This window comes from Nicotiana sylvestris, chromosome 9 (assembly GCF_000393655.2).
Source record: "Nicotiana sylvestris chromosome 9, ASM39365v2, whole genome shotgun sequence".
NCBI classification, from domain to species: domain Eukaryota; kingdom Viridiplantae; phylum Streptophyta; class Magnoliopsida; order Solanales; family Solanaceae; genus Nicotiana; species Nicotiana sylvestris.
In genome coordinates, this window is record NC_091065.1 from 192,332,641 (window position 1) to 192,357,351 (window position 24,711).

The 24,711-nt window shown below is 33.9% G+C and overlaps 1 protein-coding gene across 1 annotated transcript; it reads left to right on the forward strand.

The window, feature by feature from the left end:
* Positions 1-20,363: 20,363 nt before the first annotated feature.
* Positions 20,364-24,058, forward strand: LOC104218156 (calmodulin-like protein 8). The gene is made up of 4 exons (XM_009768577.1): positions 20,364-20,493; positions 21,024-21,181; positions 22,475-22,555; positions 23,909-24,058. The coding sequence occupies exons 1-4, from the start codon at positions 20,421-20,423 to the stop codon at positions 24,041-24,043; spliced, it is 447 nt and encodes a 148-aa protein (XP_009766879.1). The 5' UTR covers positions 20,364-20,420; the 3' UTR covers positions 24,044-24,058.
* The last annotated feature ends 653 nt before the right edge of the window (positions 24,059-24,711 follow it).

The window sequence follows — 24,711 nt, forward strand, 5'->3', positions numbered from 1 at the left end:
GGTGTCTTTAATTTTTATCCACTAATTATAATGCTCAGCAAAAATAGCCACCACTAATAGAAAAAAGACAATTTTACCGTTTCTTCCTCTCTTTCGCATTGCATTTTCATCTGGAATACCCAAGGTGATTTCATGGTCGGCCTCCTCCATGCTTGGTCAACAGCATCAATCCCTCAATCCCTTGTCTGTGCACATCAATCCCTCAATCCCTTGTCTCTCTCTCTCTAAAAGAAAATGTCGGAACCCCTCTTCATTTCACACACTGTTGTTGCTTCTCTCAAGCACAAACTTCAACTTTCAAAACCCAGAAACTTTATAATAAACCCATGGATGAATTGCAGTTCAGTTCGACTCACAACTACTGCCACTGCCACTAAGTGTAGTGGAAAAGTGAATAGATGGTCCCTTTATGGCATGAATGCTCTTGTAACTGGTGGCACTCGAGGCATTGGGTACTTTTTCATTCGCCAGTTCATGATTTATATTCTGTTTCAAGATATTTATAGTGTTCAGTCCATCTATAATTAAAAGCAACTATTATGCATATTGTTTCCATCCTACAAGTCAAGAAAATGGGAAACAAAGGACATACGTTATAAAGTAATCCTTGTAGAATTAAGAACAGGTGTACTGTAAGTGCAAGACCAAGATAAGGACTGTCTGTCCTTAACATTTAAACATGGAATTAAAAGTTAAGGACTTTCAGTCCTTAACTTTTGAACAAGAAATTAAAACTTAAGGACTGCATGTCCTTAACTTTTGAACCAGAAATTAAAAGATAAGGACTGTCTGTCCTTTAATATTTAAACATATAATTAAAGTTAAGGACTGTCAGTCCTTAACATTTAAATATGGAATTAAAAGTTAAGGACTGTCAGTCCTTAACTTCTGAACCAGAAATTAAAAGCTAAGGATTACCTGTCATTTAACATTTAAACATGTAATTAAAGTTAAGGACTGTCAGTCCTTAACATTTAAACATGGAATTAAAAGTTAAGGACTGCCAGTCCTTAACTTTTGAACAAAAAATTAAAAGCTAAGGACTGTCTGTCCTTTAACATTTAAACATGGAATTAATAGTTAAGGACTGCTAGTCCTTAACATTTAAACATGTATTTAAAAGTTAAGGACTGTCAGTCCTTAATCCTTGTAGAATTAAGAATAGGTGTATTGTAAGTGCAAGACCAAGATAAGGACTGTCTGTCCTTAACATTTAAACATGGAATTAAAAGTTAAGGACTTTCAGTCCTTAACTTTTGAACAAGAAATTAAAACTTAAGGACTGTCTGTCCTTAACTTTTGAACCAGAAATTAAAAGCTAAGGACTGTCTTTCCTTTAACATTTAAACATATAATTAAAGTTAAGGACTGTCAGTCCTTAACATTTAAATATGGAATTAAAAGTTAAGGAATGTCAGTCCTTAACTTCTGAACCAGAAATTAAAAGCTAAGGAATGCCCGTCCTTTAACATTTAAACATGTAATTAAAGTTAAGGACTGTCAGTCCTTAACATTTAAACATGGAATTAAAAGTTAAGGACTGACAGTCCTTAACTTTTGAACAAGAAATTAAAAGCTAAGGACTGTTTGTCCTTTAACATTTAAACATGGAACTAATAGTTAAGGACTGCTAGTCCTTAACATTTAAACATGTATTTAAAAGTTAAGGACTGTCAGTCCTTAACATTTGAACCAGAAATTAAAACATACAATTTGAAACTCAAGCTACAGGACTTTGTATACAGAAGAACAACAACAAAGTGAAGGACATTTTGTCCTTAAGTTTTTTTATTCAATTTGCAAAATGAGGCCAGTAGAATCAAAGTTAAGGACATAGTGTTCTTATTTTTTTTCTTTTGAATTCAATTTCTAAAATGAAGACACTATGTCCGGAATACAGAATTATCATAAGAGGCGATGTCTATAACTTTATCAATCCTCAGTTGATCGCCGTTGTGGTAACTGTTGCTGCTGCTCGTTTCTTCTCTTTGTGTAACTGCTACTTGTGTTGATAGCGTAGGTATAAGTTATATCAGAAGGGTATTTTCGTCCAGTCAGGTATAAGTTTTTTAAAGGAGTGGCTAAAGTCTAAATACATTGAAAACAGTGGCTTTAAAATAAAAGCCACTGCTTTTAGTGGCTATTTGTGCCGTTCGCCCTCTTTTGGGGGCATATTTGGGCCTCATTCCATTTTCTTTTGGACTTTAATTTAGGCGTCCAAATAGTTGTAATACTTGACCCAAAGATCCTCCTTGTGCTAGAGCTCTTCTTCTATTATAAGACACTTTTTAATGCTAATTGAAGCTCAGTAAGCTTGTCTTGAAATTTCTTTGTTTGAGACCTTGTCATGAGCTTTCTTGGAGCTTCCAGAGCTTCATCTTTCTCTTTTAATGATGTTGAGCTGCCATGGATGCTATCACTTTATTTACAAATTTAGGAAAGTAATAGGATCCCCAAAATTAAAGTATGTAATAGAAAAATAAACAACAATAATAACAATCCCACAAGTGGGGTCTGACGAGAAATAGTATCAAGTGTGTACACATGTTTACTTTATGAAAATAAAGAAACTGTTTCCGATAGACCATCCTCGGCTCAAGGAATGAAATAGAAAATTAAACAAGACGACTTCAAATTAAATGGTCCCCATTGTTATCCCATTATCAATCATTGGCATGGTTAATACTTAGGGATCGTTTGGTATGAGGTATTAGAAAAAATAATGCAAGCATTAGTTCTATGCAATACTAATACCTTGTTTGGTACATTTTTTCAATTTGTATATAACTAATACCTGTATTAGTTATACACCATACTTGGCATTATCCTATGCATAAGTAATGCATAAAAAAACCATGGCATTAGTAATACCAAGGCTTTAATGCATGCATTAACATGATTAAAGACAAAATTGTCCTTAAAGTCCCTTAAAGCTAGAGAATATGGAGGACATTTTTGTAAGCAACTATTTTTCCTAAAAATTATGCAATGCATTATAATTTTAATACACCACATCAAACAATAGATAAGAAATAATATTTTGCATAACTAATACTTGTATTACTAACACATGCATTACTAATACACCTTATTTCGCACTATTCTTATACACCCTACCAAACGACCCCTTAATATGCAATGAAATTATTTAGGGGTGTCAAATGGGCGGGTTGGGTCAATTTTGGGCGGGTCAAAATGGGTTGAGTCAATAATTGGGCGGGTCAAATGACCCGCCCAAAAGTTACTTGGGCTAAGATGGGTTGGGTCAAGATGGGTTAAAATTCGGGTCATAACTCAACCCGCCCAACTCTTATTAAACTTTAATTAATATGTGTTATTTTCTTATAAATTGTATAATTACTAAATAAAGTTTTTTTTGCTTTTGTTAGTGATCATATTTAAAATATTAAACAAAAAATAAAATTATTTCTAAGATATTTTGACAAACTTACTCATGGATCAATTTGGGCTAAAAATTAGTCCAACTTTAAATGAGTTGAAAAGAGTTGGATCAAGATGGGCTAAGTTCAATAAATGGGCGGGTCAATAACCAACCCAACCTTGGGCGGGTTGGGCGGGTCATTTGGGTTTGGGCCAAATTTGACTGCCCTAAAATTATTGAAACAAAAGAAAAAACTAAAAAAATGAAGAGTAGCAACAAATCATGTGGCATACTCTCTTAAGATAAAAATGGCAATCCTTTTGCACGCAATGCAGCGTGCTGTTTGGGTGTAAACCTAAAATGGTCAAAAGAAAGAAAAAAAAAATCATTTTCCTTGGGTTTAAGGCAAAGTACACAGTATACACCTTCCCATACTCTCTCCAGTCATTCTCTTTCAATGCTCTTTGTTCCCTTCTCATCTAACCATCCAGCTATTTTTTCAAATTTTATTTATCTTTTATTTCACATTCTTTTGTTTAGTTTAACCATTCATGTATTCGGTATGGTCGTTCGATTAATTCAGATTCGCATCGTATAACAGAAGAGGAGCTAGAGGCAGAAAAGGTTTTTCGAATCACCCTTCGTAAAAAATTATGTTGTATATATATAAGGTTAAATTTTTATTTTTTTGTATATAGAGTAAATTTTTGAATCTTTTTGACTTCTACGTGTATTTCCACTACTGTGTAAAAAAAAGGCAGCTCAATGCACAAAGCATACTGCATTCACGTAAGGTCGGGAGAAGAGCCGTACCCTAAGGGTGTAATGTTGACAACCTACCTTAATGCAAGCAAGTATTAGTGACTATTTTTGCGACTTGAACCCATGACCTTTGTCACACCTCCTTTTTCCGCACCCGCGAGGGTGCAAGGGAGTTTTTCCAATTAAAGGACAATCGAGACGGGATTGGTTTATTTATTTCAGAGTCGCCACTTGGGAGATTTAGGGTGTCCCAAGTCACCAATTTTAATCCCGAATCGAGGAAAAGAATGACTCCATATTACAGTCTGCGTACCAGAAATCCGGATAAGGAATTCTGTTAACCCGGGAGAAGGTGTTAGGCATTCCCGAGTTCCGTGGTTCTAGCACGGTCGCTCAACTGTTATATTCGGCTTGATTGTCTGATTTTATACAAATATGAACTTATGTGCAAATTTTATCTTTTAACCGCTTTATTATTATTGTTTTTAAAAGAAATATGAACATCGCTTAAAACACGTCTTTGGACTGCGTTACATGAAATGCACCCACAATCCGGAACACGTTTTATTTGATGTTTTGGGATTTGGATTCGGGTCGCATGAAATGCACACCCAGGCTTAAGAAAGTAAAATATTAAACACGCGCCTAAAGAGACTATCGCGTTATTATTTTGGGGAAGACCGTGAAATTCGCTAAACGGTCCTTCCGAATTCTAATTAAACCATACATTTTGTGAGGGCCCCGCAATCTATACGTTTTATTTGGCGAGGCTCGTCTCATTTTTATTTTTACAGGATAAACCTACAATGACTATATTTTCTATTAAGTTCGTCTCTAAACTAAAAGAAAATCTCTTAATTATTTACATGCTGAAAAACGTAACTTATTAGTTATTAGTTTACGGCTAATGCGAATGGAAAATTGCGATCGAGTTTGTACAAAGAAAAACTGCTTTCATTTTATATTCTGTTATTCAATAATACTAGAACATGAGATTGACCATAATATCAAAAACAGATTAATTATTCTCCGTAATTTAAAATAACATTATTAGATGAAGAAAGTATACATATGCAACCTCATTATTCATTAATCATTCAACTACATCTTTATACGAAGAAAGAAAAATTATATTCAACCACAAATCTAAACAGGAGGAATTCAACAGGAACAAAGCCTGATTAATATTTCATTTTTTGCTTCAAGCCGAGATTGTACAAATGTGTACCTGGAAACAGCAGTACAAGAACAAAAGAAGGAGAAGTCAGCAGCAGTAATAACACAGCAACAGCAGATTCAGCAACATCGCAAACCAGTACAGTAGGAATAGCAGAAAACCCAAGAGACTATAAACGACTCCAAGTATAGTGAAGAAGTAAAAGGCAGGAAGGTTCTGACTATTTCAGATCTTAAGCGAGGCAATAAAGCAGTAACTATTTTTTTTCAACTTCAAAACTCTCCAAAATGAATTCTGCCCCTGTATATTCAGTGTATACAGAATGTATATCGGGTGTATACTTCTCACTCCGCCCCCTCTTTTTTTCTTCTCTCTATCTAGTTTTTCCTCTCTTTTTTTCCACCCTTCTTCCTAAATTTTCTCTTCTATTTATAGCAAAATTTTCGAAATTTTCAGATTTGTTTTTTATTATTTTATTATTTTTTTAATTAAAAGAAATCCCACTTACAAATTGCTTTTATTTTTTTAGAAAAAGAAATCCCACCTTTATTTACTTTTATTTTTAAAATTCCAACTTTAATTACTTTATCTTATTTAAAATCCCACTTTTTATTTTTTTAAAAGAGAATCTCACTTTATTTAACTTTTCTTTAAAAAATAAACCACTATCTTTTCTTTTTCTTTTAAAAATGCTACTTTCAATTACTTTAAATTTTTTAAATTTTCAGATATCTTTATATTTATTTTTTAATTCCAACCTTCTTTTACTTTTAAATTTTTTAAAACTTTTTACTTTTTTTTTTAAATTTTCTACATTCTTTTACATTTTTTTATTTTTTTATTTTTTATTTTTTTAAAATCATTTCCGAAATTACTATATATATATATATATATTTTTTTTTATTTAAAATAAAAATAATAAATAAAATAAAATATTTTCGGATTTTTTTTATATATAAAAAAAACAAAAAATAAAACTATTAATAGTGATAATTCACTTTTTATTTTTTTATTTTTTTTTTGGTTTTGTTTTGTGTTGGACAAAAATGAAGAAGGGGTGTTGGGTTAATGGACTGGGTCGACCCAGTTCGAAATGGACTGGGTCGTAGGGAAGATTGGGCCATTTTTTGGGCCTATAGCTTGAAATTGAAGAAGAGGCCCAATTCCGACTTTCTTTATATTTTCGCTCTCTTTTCTTCTTTTATTTTTCTAAAACTAAATTATAAAAATACTTAAACTATTATTAAGAACTAAATTAAGTTATAAAGGCGCAAATTAACTCCCAATAACAATTAACGCACAATTAAGTATTAATTAAGCATAAAATTGTATATTTGGACATTAAATGCTAAAAATGCAAACGATGCCTATTTTTGTAATTTTTAATTTTTGTAAAACAATTTTAATTACTAACAATTGTAGAATTAAATCCTACATGCAAAATGCGACATATTTTTGTATTTTTTATTAATTTAGCGAATAAACACGCACAGACAAATACAAATAATTCTTCAAAATATCACAAAATTGTACACCAAAGAAAAATCATTTTATTTTTGAATTTTTGGGAGTAATTCTCATATAGGGCAAAAATCACGTGCTTACAGCTGCCCCTCTTTGCCCGGAGACACGAAGGGTTTTCGTGCAAAGATAAAGCGAGCGATTTTTGCCCATCCGAGTACTCCGTTGAAGCATTTTTTTGAAAAAGATTTGACCGAACCTTTGCTTCAAAGGTTTCCTACATATCCTGGGCTAAACAGGAATCAGGTCAATGTAGTTCGAGAAATTTTGGTAGCTGGGACTACCGTTGGACTGCAATGTTACTGTTGTTGCATGTTATTACTACTGCTTACCGATCTCCTTGTTACACCGTGCTTAAAAAAAACAAGAAGCTAGGCTAGAGTACAATTTGTTTTTGTTGCCTTGCTTCCTTGTCTGCTTGCATTTCTTTCGGTGCTTTACTTCTTTTGACACATGTACTTGAGTTTGTACTGTGACCTCTTGTTGCAACCTTCTGTTTCCCGGTGCCGGGGAATTTTATTGTTTCCTGCTGGGGATTCCTATTGTAACCCTCTGTTTTATTGTCCTCTGACTTGATTTTGAAATGTATGCCTCTGTTATCTGGGCGGGCTCCCAATTTTAATACTTGAAAATTAAAGACTTGAAATGTATGCCTCTGTTATCTGGGCGGGCTCCCAAGTTCAATGCTTGAAAATTAAAGACTGAAATGTATGCCTCTGTTCTATGGGCGGGCTCCCAACTTCAACAACAACTTTAAAAATGAATGTCATTCCTCTCTTCAACCAATACATCGCCATTCTGTTCTTCAGAGGGGGCTCCTGATTTCAACAACTTTAAAAAATAAAATCCTATTCGAGGGCGGATGAACCCGAAATATCCTATTCGAGGGCGGATGAACCCAAAATATCCTATTCGAGGGCGGATGAACCCAAATATCCTATTCGAGGGCGGATGAACCCAAATATCCTATTCGAGGGCGGATGAACCCAAAATATCCTATTCGAGGGCGGATGAACCCAAAATATCCTATTCGAGGGCGGATGAACCCAAATATCCTATTCGAGGGCGGATGAACCCAAATATCCTATTCGAGGGCGGATGAACCCAAAATATCCTGTTCGAGGGCGGATGAACCCAAATATCCTGTTCGAGGGCGGATGAACCCAAAATATCCTGTTCGAGGGCGGATGAACCCAAAATATCCTATTCGAGGGCGGATGGAACCCAAATATCCTATTCGAGGGCGGATGAACCCAAATATCCTATTCGAGGGCGGATGAACCCAAATATCCTATTCGAGGGCGGATGAACCCAAAATATCCTATTCGAGGGCGGATGAACCCAAAATATCCTATTCGAGGGCGGATGAACCCAAAATATCCTATTCGAGGGCGGATGAACCCAAAATATCCTATTCGAGGGCGGATGAACCCAAATATCCTATTCGAGGGCGGATGAACCCAAATATCCTATTCGAGGGCGGATGAACCCAAATATCCTATTCGAGGGCGGATGAACCCAAAATATCCTATTCGAGGGCGGATGAACCCAAAATATCCTATTCGAGGGCGGATGAACCCAAAATATCCTATTCGAGGGCGGATGAACCCAAAATATCCTATTCGAGGGCGGATGAACCCAAAATATCCTATTCGAGGGCGGATGAACCCAAAATATCTTATTCGAGGGCGGATGAACCCAAAATATCCTATTCGAGGGCGGATGAACCCAAAATATCCTATTCGAGGGCGGATGAACCCAAAATATCCTATTCGAGGGCGGATGAACCCAAAATATCCTATTCGAGGGCGGATGAACCCAAATATCCTATTCGAGGGCGGATGAACCCAAAATATCCTATTCGAGGGCGGATGAACCCAAAATATCCTATTTCGAGGGCGGATGAACCCAAAATATCCTATTCGAGGGCGGATGAACCCAAAATATCCTATTCGAGGGCGGATGAACCCAAATATCCTGTTCGAGGGCGGATGAACCCAAAATATCCTGTTCGAGGGCGGATGAACCCAAAATATCCTGTTCGAGGGCGGATGAACCCAAATATCCTATTCGAGGGCGGATGAACCCAAATATCCTATTCGAGGGCGGATGAACCCAAAATATCCTATTCGAGGGCGGATGAACCCAAAATATCCTATTCGAGGGCGGATGAACCCAAAATATCCTATTCGAGGGCGGATGAACCCAAAATATCCTATTCGAGGGCGGATGAACCCAAAATATCCTATTCGAGGGCGGATGAACCCAAAATATCCTATTCGAGGGCGGATGAACCCAAAATATCCTATTCGAGGGCGGATGAACCCAAAATATCCTATTCGAGGGCGGATGATCCCATTTTCAAAATCTTGGAATTGTCTTACCTCCGACTGTTTTTCTTCGAATCGTGTTGTCTTGCTATCTCTTAAAACTTGAATTGATTTCCTCGTTCTTCCGAGAAATTTTTCGACAATGGCAGAAAATCTTCTGCCCCAGTTTTGGTGCTTTTCCTTGTTCTCCAGGTGGACGCCTGACTTCTGATATTTCAACTGTTCTTCCTTGTTCTCTAGGTGGATGCCTGATTGCTGATACTTCAACTGTTCTTCCTTGTTCTCCAGGTGGACGCCTGACTACTAATACTTCCATTTCTCTTCCTTGTTCTCCAGGTGGACGCCTGATTTCTTCTTCAATTTTTCATCCTCATTCTCCAGGTGGACGCCTGACTTCTTCTTCAATTTTTTATCCTCCGCTCTGCTTTGTTCTTGCTTGCTGGGGATAATACCACTGTGGGAGTCTCCTTTCTTCCCCTCCTTCAAATTCAATTTTTTTTTTCAGAATTTATTTTCTCTCAACACTGCTGGGGATAAAAGTGTTATCTTCTTGGGATAACGTTGTTGAGGATAATGCTGCTGGGGAATTTTATCCCTTCAAATTGATGCATCATTCTTCTGGAAGCTGCTGGGGATGATAATGGTTTTTGCTCTTATGAGCACAAATGTCATCCCTTTGTTCTGTCTGCTGGGGAACAACTTCTTTTATTAAAACTTGTTATGCTGGGGATAAAACTGGTTCAAAGACCACTTCTCTTGAGACTGGTGCTATATTTATTTTACCCTGAATGGTTATCTGACTTCCAGAAAATTTTCCAAATGAAAGGAAAATTTTCTGCCCCAGTTTGACAGTCTCCCTTATGGCCTGCATTTCTGTCATCAATGCCACTTCCTTTACCTGTTTCAATTTAAACAAAATTTGTTAGTTTAAAACGCGGTGGTTGGTTGTGATACTCCCACTGGGATGGTTTTCCCTTTTCTCTTCCTTGCTCTGCGTTCCACAACTTGTTGGGGATGATATTATTTGCTGGGGATAATCCTTTTCTGCTGGGGATATCCCTCTTCTTTCGTGGCATGGCTCGGAAATTTGCATTTTCCCGACCTTTTAGTCTCGCATGAATTTCCCAAATCATGCTTATTGTTTTTCTTGTTTTGTCCATGGGCTCTGGTCTTGAGGTTTAATAACCTTTGATTTCGGCAAGGATATCCCTCTTGACACTCGTCAATTCTTTTGCTGGAGATATCTTTCTTGACACTGGCCTCGCGCTTGTTCCTTCCTGACTATATCACTTGGATGTATTAGTCAGATCTTATCTTGGAAAGCTGATGGCCTATTTTGAAATCATTTCCCACTGGTTCTGACCAAACAGACTCTACTGGGGAATTTTTCTATGAAAGGAAAAGATAAAAGGGAACAGAATAAAAGACAACGGAAAAAGATGACTCTTTAACAAAAGAAACTATAAATAAAACCCTATCAAACGCAGACACCGACTCTAATGGTCATGACATGCCTATGTGGCCTATCCTTCGTCAATCATCTTTCAAGATCTTCAATTGGCAATTCCCCATCTGATTCTTAATCTTATTCGACTTGTAGTGCCCGAAGGGTTTTCACTATCAAGCCTCTCTCATTTTGGGTTTTTCTCTCAACTTTCATCACCTTATGGTGCATGTGAAGGTTTTCACCGATAAGACTCTCTCATTTGTATCACTTTTCAGCTGGGGTTTTGGAGTGTTGCCGGTATGACTCTTTCTGTTGGAGATTAGAGTCCTTTCTGCTGTGGAACAAAATGTTATGCTCACCGGTGAGACTCTCATTTGTCTGACTTGAAATCTTTTGAAGACTGATCAGAAGGTCTTTCTTTGGACCGTAATGTGGGTTTTGGATAGGGCTAGAAAAAAAAAGGTATTAAAGGCTCAAAAATGCATTAATTTTTGGGTTATTAGTTACAACCTTCGGAATTAGATTTATTTACAACAAATGCAACATTTGCCCCAGTTTCTTGCTTGGGGATATTTTAATTGATTGGTTTTTTTTTCGTTTTTTTCAAAACTATGACCGAGCAGTGAAGCGCCTACGTATCCTCTTTGAGGAATCAGGTCAAACGTAGTTCCCAATTCCTCTTTTTTCATTTGACTTTCTTTTGTTTTTGTTTTTTTTCATTTTTCTTTTTCTTTTTTTTTCTTTTTTTTTTGATTTTTCTTTACCTTCCAGGCTCGTATTTCCTAGTCGTTGCTATTGATTCCGAACGAGGGGTATGAAAGAAAATAAATAAGGCTCAAAAGGGGTAACGAAGGATAAAGTGTTTAGGTAGCAGAATAAAATGCCTTCGTCATTCCAGTCTTCAAAACATGCCAAGTGCAAACAACACAATTGAACAATAGATTTATAGTCTCTTCCGATGGTGCTGGACTTGACAATTATATTCAACATCTGTTTGTTCATTTGTCACTTCTAAAGCACCGTTGGACGACACTCTCATTCTCATTATTATGAACGACCCTCATGCCAATTTAGGCGAATCTTTCTTTAACGGTTTTCTTTGTGTTTAACTTGCCCCAGTTCCACATGACTCGGGCTCCAAATAATCTCAAACCGTTCTTATTTCCTTTAAATGCTTTGATCACCTTCCCAGGGTTTTATGATTAACTTTTAAGACTAGGCCCAAACTGTGTGCGCATGTCATGTCACTGGAATCGGCGCTGAACAAAATGATAAAAGGACTAAACAAAAGATGACTGGAAACAATAAAAGACCGGCTTTTGTATTAGACTACCGGTGAAATGGTTTGAATAATAAAACAAACAAAACAACCAGAATAAAATCTTAACACAACCTTGACAAAACTTAAACAAATTGATATGACAAACTGGAAAGATAAGAAGGTTTGACACAAGACAATATTCGGATTACAATCCTAATAATCCGAACAACAGAAATGACAACAAAATAAGACACCACCCGCTTCTCTTTTGCTAACCAAGGAACGGAGCGACCTCCCACTTTATCAAAATTGGCATCTTTAGCCACTGAGCTTTGCATCAGTATTGTCTAGACCATTTCCAACTTCGATATCGTCAACCTTAGTCAACAAGTCCCAATAGGATTCGAGTGCTTCTGCTATCTGGCCTGATCCCCGCAAAGTGTGCTTCTGGGTCTTGTATTTCCGGCTTACCACAAACCAACCACCTTCTTTCTTTGCGATTCAAAACAGGTTAGAATGGACTCCGTCGGTCCCCATAATTAATAACATCTTTTTTTTCATTTTCTTTCTTTCTTTTTTTTTCGATTTTTTTTTCATTTTTTTTTTTCTTTTTTTTTCGATTTTTTTTTTCATTTTTTTTTTGTGGTCGAATCTTATGGAGATTGCCTACGTATCATGACCCCGCATGAATCAGACCTTGCGTAGTTCGGACCAATAAAAGATAAGCAATACTAATCATTTTTTCAATTTTCATATTGAGTTTCAAAGGTTTAAAAATGACCTACAAACTTGAAAATCAAACGACCCACATATTATAATCAAAAGTTTTACAAACTCCAAAACAAACGGCAAGCTTCCTTTCTCCGTTTGACAAATGCAACCGAACGATTATTTTTGCAAATGTGGCCCTTCCGAATTTTGAGGCCGGAGAGGATTATTTTATGACACTTTACAAACTTGCTCATTCTTTTACGAAAATAGCCTTTCGACAACTGAAAGATACTCTAAGGCTATTTCGGCAAGAACGGTTTAAGACGCGGTCGAAGCTGGCTCGACTTATTTTGACCAAAAATCCAAACGGTATTCACCTGACCGCTGACTCTTTGTTTTGTTTTTTTCAAATTACAATAAAATCGTGTGTTGCAAACATGGCCCTTCAGCGCCTCGAGGACGAAGATTTTTAAGGCCGTGTGGGTCGACTGGACCAAAATCCTACCCATGACCCCAAAAATGGCTGTTTATGCGAAGTCAGCCTTCCGGCGTCCCTTTCGAGAACATTCGGCTATTTTTGACAAAAACAGCACCACCCTGACTTATTTATGACTCTTTAAAATTTGTCATATATTTTTTTTTGTTGCTATTTTTAGCAAAAAGGGGGGGTTGGACACCACCCGACTTATTTATGACAAAATTAAAATTTTGACACGTTTTTATTTATTTATTGGTTTTTGGCTATTTTAGCAAAAAGGTGGGGTTGGACCCGATGAGGGTTGCCTACGTATCTCACATCCGGTGAGAATCAAACCCGCGTAGTTCGGGCCGGTCATGAATAAAGTAAATAAACTGATTTTAAATTATGATTTTTTTTTGTAAAAGAACTGCTTTAAAAGAAGAAAGGAAGTATTTTTATATTTTTTTTTTGGATTTTTGATTGATTTTCTTTTTGAAAGAAAGATTTCTAAGAATTCCTTTTCTTTTGATTTGAACTTTGAGAATTTCAAAAGTAAAAGGAAGATATTTTTTTTTTATTCTAAGAAGAAAGAAAATATTTTTTTTTTTGGAATTTTACCTTTAATAAAAGAAACGCTTTCTAAAAAAAATATTTTTTGAATTTTGAATTTTCTTTTCAATTTTTAAAGAAGAAGGAAAATATTTTCGAATTTATTTTATTTTATTATATATATATATATATATATATATATATATTTTAATAATTAAAAAGACTTTCTAAAGAAGTCAATAACGGAAAAAAAAATTTGGATTTTTTTTTTGTTTTGAAAATTGAGAGTCTAAAAAAACTTTTCTAGACTTTTGGCACGACAAATATTTTTGCAACAAATAAAGATATATATACATTTTTTGGAAATAAAGGACAACTTTTTTGGATTTTTATATATATACATATTTGCAACAAATAATAAAACCACTTTCGACACGACTCTTTTTATTTTATTAGTTATTTTTATTTTGGTATCTAAACAAATAAATAAATAAAAACTCATTTTAAAACAAGATTTTTTTTTCATTTTTATTTTTTTTATGGCAAGACAAACTATTTTTTTTTTCTAATTTGTTTTTTAAAAACAAGACAGAACAACGACTCTTTTTTTTCTTTCTATTTTTCCTTTGCTTTTAATAAAACAAACTAATAAAATATTTTTTTTTCATTTTCTCAAAATTTCGGCAGAGTTTTGACAGTTATTTGGGCATTGTTTTTTTTTTCCAAAAATAAACAATCAATTCCCTAACCGCTATTTTTTTTCAATTTCAAAATATTATTCCTGATATTCAAAAGTCAGTCAACACAAAAGTCCGAATCAAATAAATGCGCAAATAGCAGCAAGTAAGATGCATCAGGATGGTCATTTTCATTTTTTGGTACACCTGTCCTAGACAGACCCAACCCCTGTGTTGAGCCTCCAAAGTCAAATGCACGTGATGCAAACAAACGTTCCTACTAGGGATCCGGCATGAAGCTGAGTTATTCTAAGTGAAAAAAAACCTGAGGCATATTGTTCTAGCCCTGGCTTACCCAAGTGGACAGCTTGAGCCGAAATGGGGGCAACGTACCGGGAGCACGAAAGTCTGCCCGGCCTAGTTACTTGTCCCAACTTCGTCTTATTTGGTATGACTTCTAACAGAAAGGTGGGTCACGCGCACGTGTACACCATAAATTTAGAAGACTCAGAAAGAAGAAGAGTTTCGTAGCAGTTTTATACACAATTCAGATAATATTAAAGCGGTAAAAGCATCATTTAGCATATTAAGCATAAACATGTAAAAATCAGATAATAAATAAAGCCAACTATAACAGTTATTTTAAGCTCGAATTTCTAACCCTGAACCAGTGGTTCTGGGCCAAGTCCCCAGCAGAGTCGCCAGAGCTGTCACACCTCCTTTTTCCGCACCCGCGAGGGTGCAAGGGAGTTTTTCCAATTAAAGGACAATCGAGACGGGATTGGTTTATTTATTTCAGAGTCGCCACTTGGGAGATTTAGGGTGTCCCAAGTCACCAATTTTAATCCCGAATCGAGGAAAAGAATGACTCCATATTACAGTCTGCGTACCAGAAATCCGGATAAGGAATTCTGTTAACCCGGGAGAAGGTGTTAGGCATTCCCGAGTTCCGTGGTTCTAGCACGGTCGCTCAACTGTTATATTCGGCTTGATTGTCTGATTTTATACAAATATGAACTTATGTGCAAATTTTATCTTTTAACCGCTTTATTATTATTGTTTTTAAAAGAAATATGAACATCGCTTAAAACACGTCTTTGGACTGCGTTACATGAAATGCACCCACAATCCGGAACACGTTTTATTTGATGTTTTGGGATTTGGATTCGGGTCGCATGAAATGCACACCCAGGCTTAAGAAAGTAAAATATTAAACACGCGCCTAAAGAGACTATCGCGTTATTATTTTGGGGAAGACCGTGAAATTCGCTAAACGGTCCTTCCGAATTCTAATTAAACCATACATTTTGTGAGGGCCCCGCAATCTATACGTTTTATTTGGCGAGGCTCGTCTCATTTTTATTTTTACAGGATAAACCTACAATGACTATATTTTCTATTAAGTTCGTCTCTAAACTAAAAGAAAATCTCTTAATTATTTACATGCTGAAAAACGTAACTTATTAGTTATTAGTTTACGGCTAATGCGAATGGAAAATTGCGATCGAGTTTGTACAAAGAAAAACTGCTTTCATTTTATATTCTGTTATTCAATAATACTAGAACATGAGATTGACCATAATATCAAAAACAGATTAATTATTCTCCGTAATTTAAAATAACATTATTAGATGAAGAAAGTATACATATGCAACCTCATTATTCATTAATCATTCAACTACATCTTTATACGAAGAAAGAAAAATTATATTCAACCACAAATCTAAACAGGAGGAATTCAACAGGAACAAAGCCTGATTAATATTTCATTTTTTGCTTCAAGCCGAGATTGTACAAATGTGTACCTGGAAACAGCAGTACAAGAACAAAAGAAGGAGAAGTCAGCAGCAGTAATAACACAGCAACAGCAGATTCAGCAACATCGCAAACCAGTACAGTAGGAATAACAGAAAACCCAAGAGACTATAAACGACTCCAAGTATAGTGAAGAAGTAAAAGGCAGGAAGGTTCTGACTATTTCAGATCTTAAGCGAGGCAATAAAGCAGTAACTATTTTTTTTCAACTTCAAAACTCTCCAAAATGAATTCTGCCCCTGTATATTCAGTGTATACAGAATGTATATCGGGTGTATACTTCTCACTCCGCCCCCTCTTTTTTTCTTCTCTCTATCTAGTTTTTCCTCTCTTTTTTTCCACCCTTCTTCCTAAATTTTCTCTTCTATTTATAGCAAAATTTTCGAAATTTTCAGATTTGTTTTTTATTATTTTATTATTTTTTTAATTAAAAGAAATCCCACTTACAAATTGCTTTTATTTTTTTAGAAAAAGAAATCCCACCTTTATTTACTTTTATTTTTAAAATTCCAACTTTAATTACTTTATCTTATTTAAAATCCCACTTTTTATTTTTTTAAAAGAGAATCTCACTTTATTTAACTTTTCTTTAAAAAATAAACCACTATCTTTTCTTTTTCTTTTAAAAATGCTACTTTCAATTACTTTAAATTTTTTAAATTTTCAGATATCTTTATATTTATTTTTTAATTCCAACCTTCTTTTACTTTTAAATTTTTTAAAACTTTTTACTTTTTTTTTAAAATTTTCTACATTCTTTTACATTTTTTTATTTTTTTATTTTTTATTTTTTTAAAATCATTTCCGAAATTACTATATATATATATATTTTTTTTTTAAAATAAAAATAATAAATAAAATAAAATATTTTCGGATTTTTTTTATATATAAAAAAAAACAAAAAATAAAACTATTAATAGTGATAATTCACTTTTTATTTTTTTTTATTTTTTTTTTGGTTTTGTTTTGTGTTGGACAAAAATGAAGAAGGGGTGTTGGGTTAATGGACTGGGTCGACCCAGTTCGAAATGGACTGGGTCGTAGGGAAGATTGGGCCATTTTTTGGGCCTATAGCTTGAAATTGAAGAAGAGGCCCAATTCCGACTTTCTTTATATTTTCGCTCTCTTTTCTTCTTTTATTTTTCTAAAACTAAATTATAAAAATACTTAAACTATTATTAAGAACTAAATTAAGTTATAAAGGCGCAAATTAACTCCCAATAACAATTAACGCACAATTAAGTATTAATTAAGCATAAAATTGTATATTTGGACATTAAATGCTAAAAATGCAAACGATGCCTATTTTTGTAATTTTTAATTTTTGTAAAACAATTTTAATTACTAACAATTGTAGAATTAAATCCTACATGCAAAATGCGACATATTTTTGTATTTTTTATTAATTTAGCGAATAAACACGCACAGACAAATACAAATAATTCTTCAAAATATCACAAAATTGTACACCAAAGAAAAATCATTTTATTTTTGAATTTTTGGGAGTAATTCTCATATAGGGCAAAAATCACGTGCTTACAACCTTAAGGCTCATAAAAGTAAAAACGCTCCTTATTAGAAATTTCTGTTAGAAAATAATAAACAAAATATGGCTTTGAGGCATGAAAATCGACTGTCCTTAAAGAGTTATCGCCTGTATACTAATTTAGGGAAATACAAACGATTCTCTTCAGAATACAACAAAGCCTACAATAATACTTGTGATTTTCTATATTCACTTTGTTGGAAGAACTTTTATTTATAGAGCAACCATCGGACCTTTTCAAAAAAGATGTGTTCTTTCACAAACAGACTCATCTGTTTATTCAAATAAATTTAAAATTTAAATTTCAAATAAAACATATTTAATTGTAGAAATAAATAAAATCTAAATTATTTATTATATATTATATATATATATATATATATATATATAATATAATATACGGAAAAGGGCCTAAAACACTCCTCAACTATCAAATTTGGTCTAAAATTTCCCTCCATCCACCTTTTGAGCTAAAAAAAACCCTTCACGTTAATGTTTGGGCTAACAAATGCCCTTCTTACTAACAGTCCAGATCAGATTTTTAATTTAAGTGACGTGGCATTAAATAATTGGCTAATTTAAAACCCATCCATATTATATCCAACCCACCCATACTTGACCCATCACCCAAAATTAGTCCATATTTTCTAAACCCAAAAACCCATCCTCATCAAAAATACGACTGACTCCTCCTCCTCTCTATAATAGGGTTCTTGCGGATATGTTATTGCGGATTGATTGCCAACCATTTTACTGCTACAACACCTTCGAATGGTGGTCGTAGATTTTATAAATGTTGTCATTATGAGGCTAATGGTTGTCGTTGATATGTTATTGCGGATTGATTGCCAACCATTTTACTGCTACAACACCTTCAAATGGTGGTCGTAGATTTTATAAATGTCATCATTATAAGGCTAATGTTTGTCGTTTTTGGGGGAACCCTATTATAGAGAGGAGGAGGAGTCAGTCGTATTTTGATGAGGATGGGTTTAGAAAATATGGACTAATTTTGGGTGATGGTCGGGTATGGGTGGGTTTTAAATTAGCCAATTATTTAATGCCACGTCACTTAAATTAAAAATCTGATCTGGACTTGTTAGTAAAAAGGGCATTTGTGAGCCCAAACATTAACGTGAAGGGGTTTTTTAGCTCAAAAGGTGAATAAGGGGCAATTTTAGACCAAATTTGATAGTTGAAGGGCATTTTAGGCTCTTTTCCGTATATATATATTTGCACACATTTAAGAGTATGTGTTCTAAATTAAACACATAAAAGGACAAGGACTTAAAAGGTACAAAAGGTAGCCTTGCACCACCGACGGGGGACAAGTCCCACTCTTTCCAACTTCATAACAAACTATTCTTCAATTTCTTCGTATTCAAGGCTTGAATCCGAGACCTTTGAGGATGGAGTGATCCGACTCGTCTCATCCCATTTTTTGGTGATTTTTGTTGAATATTCTTAATTATTCTTTTCGACTTAGAATCTCCAAGAAATTAAATTAAAATAGAAAAATGCGGAAACTTGGATGGTTGAGATGGCTTCCGTGACGGAGTTATAACCACGACTACTACTTCCGGTCTTAAACACAATTTGACTTTTTTTTTATTTAAGTAATTTTTTTTTAATTTAGGAAAGGCTCTTTATTTGGAAATGCCTTCAAGAAAACATTTTCAAAAGCCAAAAGTAATAATTTTTGGAATAAAAAAAATATTTTAATATTAAAAGAACATTTTGGAAAAAAATTATTATTCTCATCCTTTTTTCTATTATATTTTGATCCTCCCCTTTCAGATTTTTTTATTTTCAAATGTTCTTTTTTCTTCTTCCATAATCATTCGCTAAATAAAGTTCACTAATTATTTCCTCTTATGCTATTATTTTTCGTCCAATTTTTGCTTCTAATATTTCAGTTTTTCGTTCTATAATTTATGTTTGTTTATTTTAAGCATCAATTCTTGAAATAGTCAAGTGATCTCTTTTGAGTCTCCTCTTATATCAAAAGAAGGGAAAGATTGATTTTTTAACCCGTTACAATATTCATAAAATATATGAAATCTGTAGGAATTATTTTCTTCTATTATAATTGTAACATATCAAATGAGATAATTTTTACTTGTCATCAAAAGAAAACTAGAAGGTTATCTCAGTTCTTCCTATCCATCTGCCCGTAACCAGAGGTCTCGGATTTTAGCATTGAGAATGAAGAAAATCTTGATTTTTCCTTTAATGATTCTTACGCAACGCGAATCTGAATTAATCGAAGTATAACGTGAATACCGAATACATTATTTAAAAAAAAAAAAGGATCAACGCTTCATAGTTATGTTCTCAATTAAATACTACCGTATTTCCTTTCTTAGGTCAAACCCCTTATTTACTCCTCCTTTCTTTTTCTAACTTTTATTAATATTTCGTAAATTTTAATGAAATTGAATGTTGGGGTTTTATCACTTTTAGCTCACACCAAAAACTATTTACATCTTGTAGCCGAAAAAATATATAAAATTTATATAATTTATATATATATATATACATTCCGTATGTTATATACAAAAATTATATAAATTTTATATTTTTTTTAACTATTATTTTTACAATGGCTATATAGTGTTATTTTTGCTCGAATGTTTACTAAGTCCTCTGGGGACAATACTGTTTCCTTTATTTAAAGCCCAGCCAGTATGCATCTATGCTCATATTTCTCTCTCTCTCACACACACACACACACAAAAGCTGTTCCTCCAGCTCTGTGTCCAAAAATCCAAGAAATAATATCATGGCAGATATATTAAAAGCAGATCAACTTATTGAATGTGATGAAGAAGCAGTATTTGACAAAGATGGAGATGGTTAGTAGTCTTCTTTTTCTTGAGTTATTGCTTCTTCATCATTTTATTTTATTTTACTTATACTGTGTTTGAGGTATGCTGCCTACATCACACTTTCTTGTGGTGCGGTCTTTCCCAGAATTCTGCTTGAACACGAAATGCTTCGTGTATCGAGCTGACTTTTTAAATTATATTATGTTTCTCAAAAGCTACAAGGTAAATGATTTGTCAAATAACTTTTTCTCTTAAAAATCTCAGAAAAAACATTCATATATAGTCTAAGCATACATACTAGATTTCAATGTTTTTTATTTTAAAGTTACAGTTTGACAATGAAGGGGAGCCTTGGCGTAACCGATAAAGTTGCCGCCATGTGACAAGGAGGTCACGGGCCGTGGAAACAGCCTCTTTGCAGAAATGCAGGTTAAGGCTGCGTACTATAGAATCTTGTAGTCCGATCCTTCCCCGGATCCCGCGCATAACAGAAGATTAGTGCACCGAACTGGCCTCATACTTTGACAATGTGTTTCTAAAATTTGTTTTATGTACAGGCTGCATTACAATTGAAGAACTGGCGACTGTGATTAGATCATTGGATCAAAATCCAACAGAGGAAGAACTGTATCATATGATTAGTGAAGTTGATGCTGATGAGAATGGAATCATTGAATTTACTGAATTTTTGAACCTCATCACCAAGAAAATGAAGGTAAAAACCTCAGTGAATTGAACCTGTTATTTTCACTCTACATTCACATTTTCCCTCCCTCTAAATTATGTCAATCCAGCGGCGGAGCTACGTTCAATGAAGGGGTTCAATGGAATGCCTTAGTTGGAAAATTATACTCTATAAATAGGGTAAAAATATTTTTTTTTGTATATATATATAGAGAGAGAAGTTTTTGATCTATGGTTATGTTGACGATATTGATAAATTGTCTTTTTTTGTTTTATTTTCATCTTCCTGAGCCGAGGGTCTATCGGAAACAGCCTCTTTGTCCTATCGGGGTAGGGGTAAGGTCTGCTTACACACTACCCTTCCTAGACCCCACTTAGTGGGACTTTACTGGGTCGTTGTTGTTGTTGTATATATAGAAGTTTTTGAATCAGCAAACAACAGTAACGACCCAATAAAATCCCACTAATAGGGTCTGGGGAGGGTAGTGTGTACGCAGCTCTTACCCCTACCCCTAGAGAGTAGAGAGGTTATTTCCAAAAGACCATCGGCTCAAGAGGACGAACGGAGACAATATTAATATCACCAATAGAAAATATAAGAAAAATAACATCATAAAAATGAGAAAATAGTTTTTCAATCCTATTGACATAAAAAGAATATAGATATAGTAATAAAAGGAGTTCAAAAATTGCTATGTCACAATTTTGAATCCTGAATATGATACTCTTGTATTTTTTTCAAATCCTTTTATTAGAAAATTCCGACTCTATCATGTTATCAACAGGGGCGGAGCTACAGTTCCAGCTATAGATTCGGCCGAACTCAATAGCTTTGGTTCAGATCTTGTATTTATTTTTTAAATATTTATAAATTATGTATAAATATTAATTTAGAACCAGTAGCTTAAAAAGATTAGAATTCCAAACTCATAAGCTTGAAATCCTAACTCCGTCTCTTATTGTCAATCTAGTAGCTTTCGCTCGGTGTCCGAGGGCTTGCATGCAGAGGCGGATGTAGTGAACAACTAACGGGTTCAACTGAACCCATAATTTTCGATGCGGAATAAAAACTTATATGTAAAAATTCATTAAAATTGCAAAAATAGTGGATATGAACCCATAACTTTAATGGGTTCAATGCTAAAACCTTAAAAGTTGAACCCATAGGATTTAAATTCTGGATCCGCCTCTGTTCGCGCGCATGAATACGGCATTGCGATCACGGGCTCGAACATCACTTCAATATTTCTCTGCTTTTTTGAGGCCCGAGCGAAGGCATATATGTTAATATAGTTAATTTGTTTTTCTTGGATTGTTAAATCAGGAGACTGATGCAGAGGAGGAACTTAAAGAAGCTTTTAAGGTTTTTGATAAAGACCAAAATGGTTACATTTCGGCTAACGATGTGAGTTTTTGTCCTTTAATTTATGCTATTTTTAATTACTTTTTTAAAAAAAAAAAAACAATTACTATATCTTTTTTCAAGTACTCTTATAATCCTTAATATTTTTTTTTTTGTGTAGTCAATCATGTACGGTATGTACTCATAATGTTCTTGAAGACCAGTCAAAAAGATAAAAATGTTTTTTTAATCAAAGGAATATTTACAACAACAACACAACAACAACAATCCAGTATAATCCCACTTAGTAGGGTCTGGGGAGGGTAGTGTGTACGCAGACCTTACCCCTACCCTGAGGTAGAAGTCTGGGGAGGGTAGTGTGTACGCAGACCTTACCCCTACCCTGAGGTAGAAAGGCTGTTTCCAAATAGACCCCCGACATCCTTCCCTCCAAGAACTTCTCACCTTGCTCTTGGGGAAACTCGAACTCACAACCTCTTGGTTGGAAGCGGAGGTTGCTTACCATCAGAGCAACCCCTCTTGTCTAAGGAATATTTACAAATAACAAATTGTAACTAAATATTAAAACAATATTTCTTATCATAAAATAATAGCTAAAGGCTTAGTGCAAAGGAGTTAAACTAGTTAAGGAGAAGGTGAGGGGTTCACATGTTAATTTTATCTGTCATTAACATAAAATATTCTTATATTTACAGTTGTTATGTTTCAAATAATCAAATCCTAGATAATTATTATGTTATCTCTGTGAAATCAATCTGTCGTGCAATGAATTTTTCCACAGTTCACACTGAACAATGCACTTGCTCCTTTTGACTTTTAATTATTTATTACTCCTCCCGTCCTAAATTAGTTGTCATGTCTCACTTCTCGAGAGTCAAATTATATGAACTTTGATTAATATTTTAAAATATATTTTTTATTTTATTGACATGAAAATAAATACAATTTGTAGTACATTTCATATAATTTTTAAATATTTAAATTTTATTATTAAATTTTAAGTTGATCTAATCTAATTTAACGTCAATTTTTTGGATAGAAAACTAGGATGGTTGGAAAATTAAAATACTTTCTACACTAATGACTAAAAAATATTTACATAATCAAGTTACTTATAAGGTAACTACAGATACAACAACAACAACAACAACAACCCAGTGTAATCCCACAAGTGAGGTCTGGGGAGGGTAATATGTACGCAGACCTTACCTCTACCCGAGGGGCAGAGAGGATAAGGTAACTACAGATAATTTTGTTAATAAATATTAATTGATAACCTAATAAAAATGATAATTAATATACAATCACATATTAAAATTCATAGTGCAAAAATATTCCATAAACAATTAGTATATATAATTTAAATTCGTTAAATATGTTTATGATTCTGTGCAGCTGAGGCACGTGATGATTAACCTAGGGGAAAAACTAACAGATGAAGAGGCAGAGCAGATGATTAGAGAAGCAGATTTGGATGGAGATGGTCAAGTCAACTTTGATGATTTTGTTAAAATGATGACCGTTGGATAGAAGCTTGATGATAAAAAAAATATTTATTAGTGTTATTTTATTAATTAGTGTTATTTTATTATTTGTATTATTTTAGCTATTATCTATTTACTACTTAATTAGTGTTATTTTATTATTTGTATTATTTTAGCTATTATCTATTTCTGCGTTACAGTCAATGAATTAATTGTAGGATTATTTGATAATTATTGGATTCTAGAAAAATTTAATCAAATGCAGGGGTGGAACTGGAGTTTAGGTTACGAGTTTGATCGAACGTAGTAGCTTTGGTTCAAAACATCAAATCATGTATTTATTTTAAAAAAATTATTAAATATATATAAATTATTAATTTAAAATTCGATAATTTAAAAGAACTAGAATCCAAACCTGTAAATTTCGAATCACGACTCCGTCTATGATTAAACGACCTCTTATTTTATTCTTTATAATATACAAAAATAAGTACTCTGTCTGTTTCAATTTATGTGACGTAGTTCGACCTGACTTGAAGTTTAAAAAAGAAGAAAAACTTTTAAAAAGTGCAGTCTGAAAAACGTTATAACACTTGTTTCGATAATAAAAGCTTCACATTAAAAGCGAAATGAGAAGTTTAAAGCTAAATTATTTTTATTTATAGAACATGATAGATTAATCAGAAAATAATATCACATAAATTAAAAATAAGA